At 55.4% G+C, this 12,677-nt stretch overlaps 2 protein-coding genes across 10 annotated transcripts in view; one reads left to right on the forward strand and one right to left on the reverse strand.

Moving 5' to 3' along the window:
• Positions 1 to 10,521, forward strand: part of ICAM2 (intercellular adhesion molecule 2) — a 30,225-nt gene extending 19,704 nt beyond the window's left edge. For 3 of the 5 annotated variants that reach the window (XM_008271705.4, XM_070060482.1, XM_051825831.2), the window contains 4 exons: positions 6,207 to 6,311; positions 7,912 to 8,178; positions 9,303 to 9,623; positions 10,202 to 10,521. In XM_008271705.4, the coding sequence (XP_008269927.1) occupies positions 6,251 to 6,311; positions 7,912 to 8,178; positions 9,303 to 9,623; positions 10,202 to 10,389 (837 nt within the window). In that variant the 5' untranslated portion in view covers positions 6,207 to 6,250 and the 3' untranslated portion in view covers positions 10,390 to 10,521. Of the gene's footprint in view, positions 1 to 6,025; positions 6,077 to 6,206; positions 6,312 to 7,911; positions 8,179 to 9,302; positions 9,624 to 10,201 lie in introns of those variants that run through there. The other 2 variants (XM_070060484.2, XM_089316804.1) reach the window with 2 other exon arrangements.
• LOC100357092 (proline-rich protein 29) overlaps positions 1 to 12,677 on the reverse strand; it is a 40,984-nt gene that overhangs the window by 19,339 nt on the left and 8,968 nt on the right. For 2 of the 5 annotated variants that reach the window (XM_089316805.1, XM_070060489.2), the window contains 3 exons: positions 11,683 to 11,906; positions 11,490 to 11,560; positions 8,946 to 11,307 (listed from right to left, as the gene is read on the reverse strand). In XM_089316805.1, coding sequence (XP_089172931.1) covers positions 11,279 to 11,307; positions 11,490 to 11,560; positions 11,683 to 11,906 — 324 coding nt within the window. In that variant the 3' untranslated portion in view covers positions 8,946 to 11,278. Of the gene's footprint in view, positions 1 to 8,945; positions 11,308 to 11,489; positions 11,561 to 11,682; positions 11,907 to 12,677 lie in introns of those variants that run through there. The other 3 variants (XM_089316808.1, XM_089316806.1, XM_089316807.1) reach the window with 2 other exon arrangements.

The following is a 12,677-nucleotide window of genomic DNA, read 5'->3' on the forward strand; positions in this document are numbered from 1 at the left end:
TTTATAACTGAGATAAACATGTTAATGTCTCCTGTTGGGAGAACATGTTTGGCACAGCAGCAGGGATGCTGTTTGGGATCCCTGCATTTCATATCAGAGTGCCTGTTTTCAGTCCCTACTTCTCCACATTTTTTTTAAGATTGATTTATTTATTTGAAAGTCAGAATTACAGAGAGAAAGGGAGACAGAGAGAGAGAGAGATCTTCCATCTGCTGGTTCACTCTCTAAATGGCTGCCAACATCCAGGACTGGGCCAGGCCAAAGCCAGGAGCCAGAAGCTTCATCTGGGTTTCCCACGTGGGTGCAGGGGTACAAGCACTTGGGTCACTGCTGCTGCTTTCTCAGGCCATAGTAGTGGAGCAGCCTGGCCATTGCTGCCATTCTGGGGAGTGAGCCAGCAGATGGAAGACTTTCTCTTTCTCTGCCTCTCCTTTCTCTGTGTAACTCTGACTTTCAAATAAATAAATAAAAATCTTAAAAAAAAAAAAAAAAAAAAAAGAAGTGGAGCAGCCAGGAATTGAACCCATATAGGATATCGGTGCTGCAGGCAGGAGCTTAACCTGCTATGCCACAGCACCAGCCCCAGCTTCTCCACTTTCTGCTCCATTTTCCTGCTAGTGCACATTCTGGGGAGACAGCAGATGATGGCTCAAGTACTTGGGTCTTTGCCACCCATGTGGGAGACTTGGATTAAGGTCTGGGCTCTTGGCTTCAGCCTGTCCCAGGACTAACTACTGTGGGCATTTGAGAGGAATGTACCAGAGGATGAGATCTCTCTCTCTCTCTCTCTCTCTCTCTCTGCCTTTTAAATATATTTTTTTTAAAAAAAAGCACTTCTTGTGATGGTGATTTTACCTCTATGTATTTCTTTTAAAAAAAAATTATTTTATTTATTTGAAAGAGCTACAGAGAGAGGTAGAGACAGAGAGAGAGAAGTCTTCCATTCTGCTGGTTCACTCCCCAGATGACTGCAATGGCCAGAGCTGAGCTGATCTGAAGCCAGGAGCCAGGAGCTTCTTCCAGGTCTCCCTCATGGGTGCAGGGGCCCAAGGACTTGGGCCATCTTCTACTGCTTTCCCAGGCCATAGCAGAGAGCTAGACCTGAAGAGGAGCAGCCAGGACTCGAACCAGTGCCCATATGTGATGCTGGCACTGAAGACTGGGGCTTTAACCAACTGCACCACAGCGCTGGCGCCATACTTCTATGCATTTATTTCAAGCTAGATACTCACAAGTTTAGAGCTACTGGGGTTGGTGCTGTGGCATAGTAGGTTAAGCCTCCGCCTCAGTGCCAGCATCCCATATAGGTGCCAGTTCTAGTCCTGGCTCCTCTACTTCTGAACAAGCTCCCTGCTAATGTGCCTGGAAAAACAGCAGATGGCCCCTGCACCCATATGAGAGACCCGGAAGAAGCTTCTGGCTTCTGGCTTCGGGTTGGCCCAGTTCTAGCCATTGTGGCCATATGGGGAGTGGATGGAAGATCTCTCTCTCTCTTTCTGCCTCTCCCTCTCTCTCTCTAACTCTGCCTCTCAAATAAATAAATCTTTGGGGAAAAAAAAGTTTAGAGCTACTATAACTTGCTGGTGAATTAACCACTTAATCGAGGCACTCAACTATCACTAATATACATTTCTGTCATAAAAGCCCTCTTTGTCCGATAGGATTATGGCTTTGCAAACTTTCTTTGGTTAGTGTTTGCTTATATCTTTTTCATCCTTGGATTTTCAATCAGTTCCATACCATAATGTATTAGATGTGTCTCTTATAAACTACACAGCTGAGTGTTTGATGTTTTAAAACTCTAACCTGATCATCTTTTTATTTTTTATTTATTTATTTTTTGACAGGCAGAGTGGACAGTGAGAGAGAGAGACAGAGAGAAAGGTCTTCCTTTGCCGTTGGTTCACCCTCCAATGGCCGCCGCGGCCGGCATGCTGCGGCCGGTGCACCGCGCTGATCCGATGGCAGGAGCCAGGTACTTCTCCTGGTCTCCCATGAGGTGCAGGGCCAAGCACTTGGGCCATCCTCCACTGCACTCCCTGGCCACAGCAGAGAGCTGGCCTGGAAGAGAGGCAACCGGACAGAATCCGGCGACCCAACCAGGATTAGAACCTGGTGTGCTGGCGCCGCAAGGCGGAGGATTAGCCTAGTGAGCCGCGGCACCGGCCTAACCTGATAATCTTTATCAATAAACTGTAATTAACTCCTTTCATCTTTGTTGTGAGCATTCAATTTGGACTTCTTTTTTTTTTTTAAAGATTTATTTATTTACTTGAGAGGCATAGTTACAGAGAGAGAGAGAGAGAGAGAGAGAGAGAGAGAGAGAGAGGTCTTCCATCCTCTAGCTCACTCCCCAAACAGCTGCAATGGCCAGAGATAGGCCTATCCAAAGCCAGGAACCAGAGGCTTCTTCCAGCTCTCCCATGCAGGTGCAGGAGTCCAAACACTTGGGCCATCTCCTGTTGCTTTCCCAGGATATCAGCAGGGAGCTAGATCAGAAGTGGAACAGCCAGGGCTCGAACCAGCACCCCTATGGAATGCTTAACCTACTACGCCATAGTGCCAATCCCCAATTTGGACTTCTTAGTACCATCTTATTAAAGATTTACATTACCCTTCTTTTTCTATGCTTTCCTCCTTATTTACTTTTTAAAAAGATTTATTTATTTATTTATTTGAAAGAGTAACACAGAGAGAGAAGGAGAGGCAGAGAGGGAGAAAGTGAGAGAGAGAGAGAGGGAGGGAGGTAGGGAGGGAGGGAGAGAGGTCTTCCATCTGCTGGTTCACTTCCCAGTTGGCTGCAACAGCTGGAGCTGGGCCAACCTGAAGCCAGGAGCCAGGAGTTTCTTCCAGGTCTCCCACACAGGTACAGGGTCCCAAGGACTTGGGCCATCTTCTACTGCTTTCCCAGGCCACAGCAGAGAGCTGGATCAGAAGTGGAGCAGCCAGGTCTTGAACCGGCGCCCATATGGGATGCCATCCCTGTAGGCAGTGGCTTTACCCACTACACCACAGCACCGGCCCCCTCCCCTCCTTATTTACTTTTTTTAACTGATAGAGAGTTGTTTTTATATTATTATTATTTTTTATTTTTTTGACAGGCAGAGTGGACAGTGAGAGAGAGAGACAGAAAGGTCTTCCTTTGTCATTGGTTCACCCTCCAATGGCCGCTGCGGCCGGTGCATCGCGCTGATCCGATGGCAGGAGCCAGGTACTTATCCTGGTCTCCCATGGGGTGCAGGGCCCAAGCACTTGGGCCATCCTCCACTGCACTCCCTGGCCACAGCAGAGAGCTGGCCTGGAAGAGGGGCAACCGGGACAGAATCCGGCGCCCCGTATATTATTTTTTAAAAGATTTTTTTTAATTTGAAAGGCAGAGCTACAAAAGAGATATATCCTCCAACTGCTGCTTCACTACACAAATGTCCACAGCAGAACAGCTGGGGCCAGGCCAGCCAAAGCCAGGCCAGAGCTCCATCCTGGTCTACACAAGTGGCAGTGGCCCAAGTACTTGGACCATTTTCTGCCTCTTTTCCCAGGCACCTTAACTTTTCCCAGGAAAAGTTGGAAGCAGAGCAGCCAAGACTCCAACCAGCACTCCCAACACCTGTCCCTATTTCAAAACATTTTAACCCTTTCTAATGCTTTAGAATTTATATACTTGCTGTATATACTTGTCTTCCTTGAAATTTTACCGTGCTCGTGTAGCATCTATTAACTGACAAATCAAAATGATATGCATATTTATATCTATATGATGTTTTGACATACATAAGAATGACTAACTGGCTAATTAACATATGCATAACCTCGTTGTCATTTGCTTTTGTGGTGTGAAGATTTAAAGCCTGCTGTCTTAGCAGTTCTCAAGTATGCACTACAATGCTGTTAACTGTAGTGACCACGCTGTGCCTTGTGTCTCTAGGACTTACTCCCCTTGTCTGAGATTTTCTGACTTTTGATCAACATCTCCCCTCCCCTGCCCCAGTCCTGGTGACCCCCATTTTACCCTCTACTGCCATGAGTTCCACCTTTGTAGATTCCACATACAAGTGGACCCTGTGGTGCTGAATGGTCAGAATCATCTCTAGCTGCTTAACCCAGCCTACCACCCATCAAGTCCACCCCTCACCCACAGCTAGCCATCCGCCCACCATGGTTCTGATCCCCTTCTAGCTTGGGTTACATGGTTGTCCTCCCCAGCTGCTGCTTGGTGGGCCATGTGCACCTATGTCAGGCCCAAAAAGGGAGGGACATGTTCCTATCAGCTCTGATTCAGGAGGCCCCAGGCCCAGCTCCCACTGCCCAGCCATGAAGCATCGTTGGCCTCTTTTATGTTGTGAGTCCAGTCTCCTGGCCTGGGGCAGATAGGCAGGGACCAGCAGTAGAAGGAAAAGCTATGCTGGGCAGACAAAAGCAATTGGTCCATTTAGGACCTAAGGACAGGACTTCACCCAGCTTTTTTGGGTTGTTCACCAGCGCTAGTCATTGCTTTCATTCACTCACTGATCCATCCACCCACCCCCCACTACCAACCCAGCAGTTAGGCAGCACTGGCTGTGTGCCTGCCAGCGTCCCACACCAGGTGGATGTGGCATGCCCAAGACTCGGCTTCTGCCCTCCTGGTTGACGAGGTGGAAGATGATGTATAAGCTGTTAGACTGCAGCAAAGGGATGGCTGCCTGCCCAGGAGGGGTGGGAGGGATCACGGGAGGAAGCAGTGAGGCAGGAGCTGGGGCCTGTGCATGCTGGGCAGCACCTGTGGGCGGCAGACAGGTCATCTGGACACCTCTGGAGAAGGCACCAGGCCTAGGCCCTGCCGAGTGTGCTCCCGGGTGTTTGGAACTCTCCAAGCATGGATCAGCCACCGTCCGCCACTCCCTTATGGCAGGCAGGCCCTAGAAATTTGCTCTGCCTTCTCCTATCCAGCATTTCCCTCCTGAGGGTTTCTGGGGAGCCCAACCCTGAACCATCCCTCACTTGCTCCCGCCCTGGGTCACCAGACCTGGCCCTCAGCCCCAGTGACTTCACTCTTTACTGGGATATGTGACCTCTCTTTCTGGGCCTCGGTTTCCCCATCTGTGGGATGAGGACAATAACCGTGTGTACTTCACAGAGCTAGGGGAGGAACTACAGCAGTCCCACGTACCTACAGCATTGGTTTCTGCAGCTTTGTGACCTGTAGTCAGCCGAGGTCGAAACATACTAGTCGAGAATTCTAGAAATAAATTTGAAATTGGGTGCCATTCTGAGTAGCATGGTAAACCCTTGTCCATCCTGCTGTGTCCTGCTCAAGACGTGATCATCCATTTGCCCAGTGTCTTCTTGCTGTATATGTTACCTGCCCCATTGCGATTGAGAGACCACAGTCATGTGGATTTCAATACAGTATATTATTACAACTGTGCTAGCTTGTTGTTAGTCGATGGTGTTAATCTCTTACTGTGTCTGATTTAGAAACTGAACTTCATCGTAGGTATGCAGGTATAGGAAAAAACAGTATATATAGGGGTTGGCACTATCAGGCCAACCCCCCAATGTTCTTGTGTGCCCGGATTGCTGGGGACCAATGTGTGATTCATTCCCCGAGGCTCTGAGCCTCATGGTCACCCTGAATCAGCTGTGTAAGGGACAGGTTTAGGTTGAAAATGAAGTGGGTTGTTAAGGGTTACACAGACCTGAGTTGGGCATTTAGCAGGAGAATCTCAAATTCCTGCCCTGGTTTCCTTAGAAAAGCCCAGGCCCCTGCCCCTTTGGCTAGTGGATTGTGTGTCCTGACTTTGGATATTTTCTTCCTGGAGGGGACCCGACATTGTGTCCTGTGGAATTTGAGGGTCCCTGGATCTGCAGCCTGCAGGCCTCATTGTCATCTGTGTACCCACAGCACTCTGCAATCCCATGTGCAAATGTGTTACTCACGCGCATACACATGCTTGCCTTTGTGCGTGCATCCATCACTTGCTGTGTTCCCTGCACAGGGAGCAGGCAGGAGGACTAGGACACGCCCCTGCTTATCAGCTGCTTTCCAGCTTCCTCTGCCTGGATTCTTGGAGGCCCGGAGGCTGGGAGCTGGCTGGTGCGTGTGGCTTCCCAAAGGCTGCTCAGATAATGAGAGGAAATGTGGTCATCAGCTCGCAAAAGGCGGGGATTATAGGCCGTGGCTCCAGACCGCCACTCCCTGACCTGTGCCCTTTGTCTCCCTCCAGGCAGCCCTCGGCCATTCCCTGGGAGCCTGTGGACGCCACCTGAGATGTCTCCTTTTGGTTGCTCGGGCCTGCTTGTGGCCGTCCTCGCCCTGCTCTGCTGCCCAGGTGAGCCGGAGCCCCAGGGTTCCTAACGTGGCACATGTGGCCTGGGGTACAGGCTGCCCCGCTTCTCTGGCTTCAGTGGGGAGGGAGGTCGGGGCCCCACCATTGCTGAGGCTTTGAAAATGGGGCCAGTCCACCATGGATACAGGATGCTGTGCAGGCCTGCTTCCTGTCCCCATGGGCCTTGTGGACACCAAGTGGAACAGACTCCACGGTGCTATTTCTAAGGGAAGACGTGGTCATGGAGGATGAACGGTGGCTGGGTGGGGCCTGGGGAGCTGCAGAGACGCAGGGTTCATGTGAAGAGGAGGGCATGCACCCAGCGGGTCTTTAGAAGGGGCCTGGGGACAGCAGGGGGCAGCAGAGGAACCAGCTTCTGGCTGTGGTCAGAGCAAAAATGAAACCCCTGTCAGTGGGCCAGGGGCCTGAAAAGGAAAACGGCGCCCTTCTCAGACCGCCCGCCGGGCTGTCTTGCTGAGCCCCAAGGGAAAGCCGCACCAGTCTGTTTGCCATGAGGAAGGCAGAGGGGCTCGGGAGAGAAGGCACTTTATCCAAGGCCACAGGGACAGTACATGGCCAATTCTGGATTCAATTCCAGGCTATCTGCCTGCAAAACCCCCTCCCTGTCACTTCCTTACATGTCGCCAGCTGAGGGCTGTGTGGGGACATGCGGGTGGGGGGACCCCAGACACAGGGTGGGATCTAGCACCTTTCTGGTCGTTGCTGGGTGGAGGCGGGCATCAGATACTTCCTACATGTACAAAGCCTGGTCCCGCTCTCTGGAAGCTCCAAAAAGATTAAGGAGCCCCGGTGTGAGTAGGAATCGTTAGTCCACCAGGACAGTTTCCGGAGGTCCACTACTTTTCTGGTCTCCTCACTGTGCCCCCCCCCCCCCCCCGAGAGCCAACCAGCCTGATCTCCTTGCTCCAAACACACAGAGCCCACTCCCAGCCCAGGGTCTTCACACTAGCAGTTCTCTTCCCTCAGGACATTCTACGGGGCTCGCCAGCCCCTTCCTGATGTCACCGTACAGGTGAGGCCTTTGCCAGCCACACTGTCTAGAATGACACCCTCAGCTGCCCCCCACACACACACAACCCACCCTGTCCCACAGGCTGGGCAATCCACTTGTTGTCTGTGGTGGTCTCGTGCACCAGAACGTGTACCCAGGGCGGGGTTGGCTCTGCTTGGCTCACTGCTGCCTCCCCCCAGCACTGCTGGCTCCTCAGAGCCTAGCACCGTGCCTGGTACAAGTGCTCCAAGCGTGCTTAGGGAAGAAAAGGAAGCAAGGAGGGAGGGGTTAAACCCAGAGTCCCAGGAGCTCAGAGTACACAGAGTTCATGTCCATCCTCAGTGAGGTGAGAGAAGATACTCATCTTCATGGAGATGCAAATGAGTACAAGACTGCCCTGGAGCTGATGGGTCTGACCGGCTGGAGGAAGGACTGTCCCGAGGCTGGGAGGTCTCCCCATGAGGCCCTCGGCCTGCCCAGGGAAGGGAGCAGAGGGCATCCAGGGCCCTGCTCAGGTTCCCGACCTTGATCCCGACTGCTCCCCTGGCAGAGAAGTGGGGACGCCCCTGCCCAGTATATCTTGTGTGCCAGGGTCTGGTGAGGAGACGTTCGAAGTGCGCATGTGGCCAGAGAGGCTGGTGGTCGAGCCCAGGGGGTCCTGGGAAGTCAACTGCAGCACTAGCTGCACCCAGCCGGAGATGGGGGGCCTGGAGACCACCCTGACCAAGACCCTGCTGGACTCGCAGCCCCAGTGGAAGCGGTACTTGATCTCCAACGTCTCCGAGGACACGGACCTCCAATGCTACTTTCTTTGTGCCGGGAAGCATCAGTCAAAGCATCTCAGCATCATCGTGTACCGTGAGTGGCTGCGCCACGGGGTCCCTCTCCCCCAGCAGGGCCTGGCTCTGCTGCACATCTCCAGGGTGTGCTCCTCCATGAGCTTCTGGGTGACAAGGAGCAGGGCCGGGCCAATGGCTCGGAATCCACTCCTTACCTTGATTGGGTGCGTCAGGCTCGCCGCTATCTTAGAAGCAGGCCACCCAGCTTTTGAGTCCTGCTCTCAGGAGGGAAATGGAACCAAAGTTCACACAGACTCAAGAGTCGTTTCCCAATGCAGCATTCCTAGTTTCTCCCCGCTGCTCCATCACAGGAGCAACCCACGTGCACGACGAGCACTGGGCCTGCTCCCCAGCGGCCCCTTGGCTGCAGGAAGAGAAGGTCAAGGACTCCCTCCAAGTATCTGTCTTCCCCCAATGGACAGACTGATGGCAAATATGTGCCCAGGAGCCGTAAAAGCCATTCAGAAAGGCCAGGATTCTCCCAACACTCTGGCTCCAAAGCTGTGCTTGGGTCCTCCCCCCTCACCCCCCGCCAACCCCTGTGGTTGAACCCAACAGAAAGGTCTCCGAGACCCCAGATGATCCTGGGGTTGGGGAGGCCGGGAGGTGAGAGGCACTAGTTCAAAGTGTGCTTTCGGGGGCCCTACTTAATAGTGAGGAAACCATGGTGGTCATGAACCTGCTCCTGCAGGAGCCAGGGGGTCTGACTCCAGCCCCCGCCTCCTCTGCAAGGAACCTCGCAGTTCCTGACCTCGTTCCAATGAGCGCTACCTTCTAAGTCTCTCCACTTAATTATCCAGCTGTTTACTTTTCGAAATTTGTATTTCATTTCTGGAAGGGATGGATACAGACCCAATTGTTTACATCTTTCCAGCTGACCATTCGATTCCTGGGCCTTTTATAGACACCTGACTGCCTCCTTCCTGTCTAGTCTAGGAAAACCTCCTCCCAGTATGTCCTTCACCTGAACCGCTTACTTCTGCCTCTCTTCTTACTCCAGCAGGCTAGGCCCCAGTCCAGTCCCTCCTCCGCACACCCATCCAGGGGCCCAGAAGCTGTGGCAATGGCATAGCCCTGGCCAGGTGGGGCCCCTGGGACAGCCACCCGTATCTTGACCAGACCCTCTTCCCTTGTCCCCTGCAGAACCTCCAGAGCAGGTTGTGCTGAAGCTGCAGCCCACGTGGGTGGCCGTGGGCAATTCCTTCACCATTGAGTGCAGGGTGCCTGCTGTGGAGCCCCTGGAGAGCCTCACCCTCATCCTGCTCCATGGCAACAAGACCCTGCACAACCAGACCTTTGAGGGAAGAGCAGCTGTGCCCCAGGAGGCCACGGCCACACTCAGCAGCACAGCTCACCTGGAGGACAGGAAGCACAATTTCTCCTGCCTGGCCCAGCTGGACTTGCGGTCTCGCGGCGGGGGCGTCTTTCACTGGGTCTCAGAGCCCCAGATGCTGGAGATCTATGGTGAGGGGGCCTCAGGACAGTGGGGTTCCATATAGGGCACTTGCTTTCAGCCTCCCGGGGAAACACAAAACCAGAGCCCCTCCTCCCCCCGAGCCAGCATGGGATACAAGCACCCAGGACCCTACACTTAACCTGGAGCATTCCAGAGGCTGGCAGAGCTCGACTTGTTGCTTGGCCATTAGTGAGCTGTGTGACCAAGTCCACCTGCTGTCTCTGGCCTTGGCCTTGCACTTCAATGACAAGGTCCCCAGAGCTCTGCTCTCCTGTGACTCTGGAGAGCCGTGGTACTCCTGGCCTTCAGGGAACGTAGCACAGAGCTCATACAGCTCTGTCCAAGGAGGGGCTTGGCCTACGCCGTGCTGGTCCCAGGGGCTGCTGGTAGGGGGCCTCTCCTAGACTTACCCAGGTCAGGCTGGTCCTAACTAACACTTTGGGAGCAGACACCATGTGTCACTCATCTCTGCAACTCAGACGACTGCAGGATGAATGAGTGGGTGCCAGGTGATGATGGGGGGCCCTCCTGGGGCCCTGGCTCCTGCGCCCAGAGCTCTCCTAAGACCACTGCCCTTCGTCCCCAGAGCCCATGCCGGACAACCAGATGGTCATCATCATCACGGTCGTGTCGGTCCTGCTCTTCTTGTTCGTGACATCCGTCCTGCTCTGCTTTGTCTTTGGTCAGCACTGGCGCCAGAGGCGCACAGGCACCTATGGGGTGCGAGCTGCTTGGAGAAGGCTGCCCCGGGCCTTCCGGGCACAGCCTGCATGAGCAGCGCAAGGCCCTGCTGTGGCACCACTGGAACTCAGGGGCCATCCTCGGGGAGGTGGAAGGACTGTGACCAGCAGCAAAAGACTTGGGGAAACTCCCTTTTCTAACCTGAATACAAACACCTGGACTCAACCCTGTGTCTTCCATGTCTGCTCCTGGGATAACTCAGCAGCTGGGAAGGCAGGCACAGACTGCTGTCCCCAGATGCATCCCTCCGCACCTGCTCCCAGCTCCCAGGGCAGCCCCTGACAGACTGGCCCAGGCCGCAGACACACATGCTATCTGGCCAATTCCTACTTGGGGAGGGTGGAGAAACCCCAAGCCCAGTGGGGCAGAGGGGGCACTGTGTTCCCACGTGGTCTGCAGACCTCAGCCACTTCTAGTGGGAGAAGGACCCGGCTCCGACTCTCCTTTTAGCCAACCAAGACTGCTTCCTGCACTGAGGGGCCCCAAGGGAACTGGCTCAGCTTCAGGGCTCATCCCAGTTCGGCCTTTCCCTCACCCTGGGCCCATCTGTCTCCTGTGGGGGTCCTCAGAGACCCAGGGTAACAGAAGCAGCCCTGACTCCATCCTTGGGCCAAAAGGAGACATCCCGGCCCGAGCTCCTGTCATCCCAGGCTGGGGACTGGGGGAAGGGCCGAAGCTCTGGTGCCCAGGCCTCTCCTGGTCAGGCGGGCAGCAGTGGGCAGAGTTGGGCATCCGTGGTTTCCAGGCCCTGCACGGGGCTCTAGGGAGCTCCTGCAGAACTCAGTGGGGTGGGGGCCTGAGCCAGCAGGAGCAGAGGCCTGGCAGGGGCGGAGAGGTAGGGAGGGCGGCCAGCCATGGGTGCAGTCAGCAGGCGACAAGGGGCAGCAGGACGACACAGGCGAGGCCCTGGGTGTCTCGCTCCTCAGAGTAGGCTCTCAGCATCGTAGTAGTCTGGGGAGACAGCGCGCGAATTGTGACTCCCTCTCGCCTCACTGGACCCCGAGGAGGAAAAGGGGAGGGGCAGGCCCATTGCCCGCAGCAGCAATGGCAGGAGGCCCCCTACCCCACCCCAGGATACATGGCCCTCCTGCCCCGACTACCCACAGGCCCCGGATTTGTGGCCTGCTTCCCACCTGAAGCTGGAGGTACATCTGCGCCCACAGTCCCTGTGGCACTGGGGGGCGGGGGTGGAGGCACGGCTCTCCTGAGATGGCAGAAAAGAAAGACCCCCATCAAAGGCCCAGGGCTGGCCTCTGGGGTTTCCCCCTCCAGCCCCAGAGTGGGAACCTGGCCACACCCAGACCCCTTCCACGCAGCCTCACTTACCCCTCCCTCTTCCTGGAGGCAGGAGGACGGTGCTGAATCCTGGGTGCATCCTGCCAGTGGTGCTGATGTGGCGGAGGGGGCAGGAGAGGGGCTGGCCAGGCTGGCAGGGGGCCCAGAGAGGGCAGTGGGCAGGGCAGGTAGTGGTGGTGGAACACCAGAGGCCTTTGGTCCTGGGCGCCCAGCTCCTCCTCCTCCAGCTCTCCCTGCTGAGCCTCTGGGAAGCCCTGGGGAGTGTGCACACCAGGGAGGGGAGACAGACGGGCTCAGGCTCCTCCCACCGCTCTGTCCTGCTCCCTAAACTACTTTCTCCAGATGGACCTGTGCATCCACAGCAGCGTGAAAGGCGCCAGGAGACATTTGCTCCCTCTTGCAGACAGGAACACAGGGTCAGGGTGGAGCGACTTGCCTGAGGCCACCCAGCCAGTCAGTGGCAGAGCAGGGCCGGGGGGGGGGGGGGGGGGACCAGAGGTGACTGCAGCACTGGGGCTGGGAGTCCACCCAGCTGCCCTTGGCCTCACCCGGCCCTGGACCACCTAGGCCCCATCAGTGAGGTGGGCTGCTCATCCCAAGGGCCCCTGAGGGTGTGAGGGGCCCCAGCAGCACCACCTTGAACCCCTGTCTCTTCTGTCCCCCAAGCCTCCTTTCTTCCAGTCTCTCAGGACACCCAGGGTTGGCTCAGCCTTAGAATCTCCCTCACCCCTCCGCCAGGATGGTGGACACATGCCTCAGCTCCTCCAAGGGTCAGCATCCTCCCTGGCTGTCCAGGCAGGCTCCAAGACCACCCGTTCCCCTGCACAGCACCTGACCTCAGCCCACAGCCAGCTGTGCATTTGCATTTTGTGCCACTCATGCCAGTCACAGCCCCGTGCCTCTCTGTTCAGCCAGTCCTGTATCCATCACTTGCCCAGCGAACACCTCAGTAAGCGTCAGGCACAGCCCTGGCACCTACGACCTGCTGGTGCGGGACCCAGGTCCAATGTGCCTGCGCTCCCAGG

The sequence above is a fragment of the Oryctolagus cuniculus genome, chromosome 17 (assembly GCF_051225735.1).
Source record: "Oryctolagus cuniculus isolate XC-2025 breed Fujian yellow rabbit chromosome 17, ASM5122573v1, whole genome shotgun sequence".
Classification (NCBI taxonomy): domain Eukaryota; kingdom Metazoa; phylum Chordata; class Mammalia; order Lagomorpha; family Leporidae; genus Oryctolagus; species Oryctolagus cuniculus.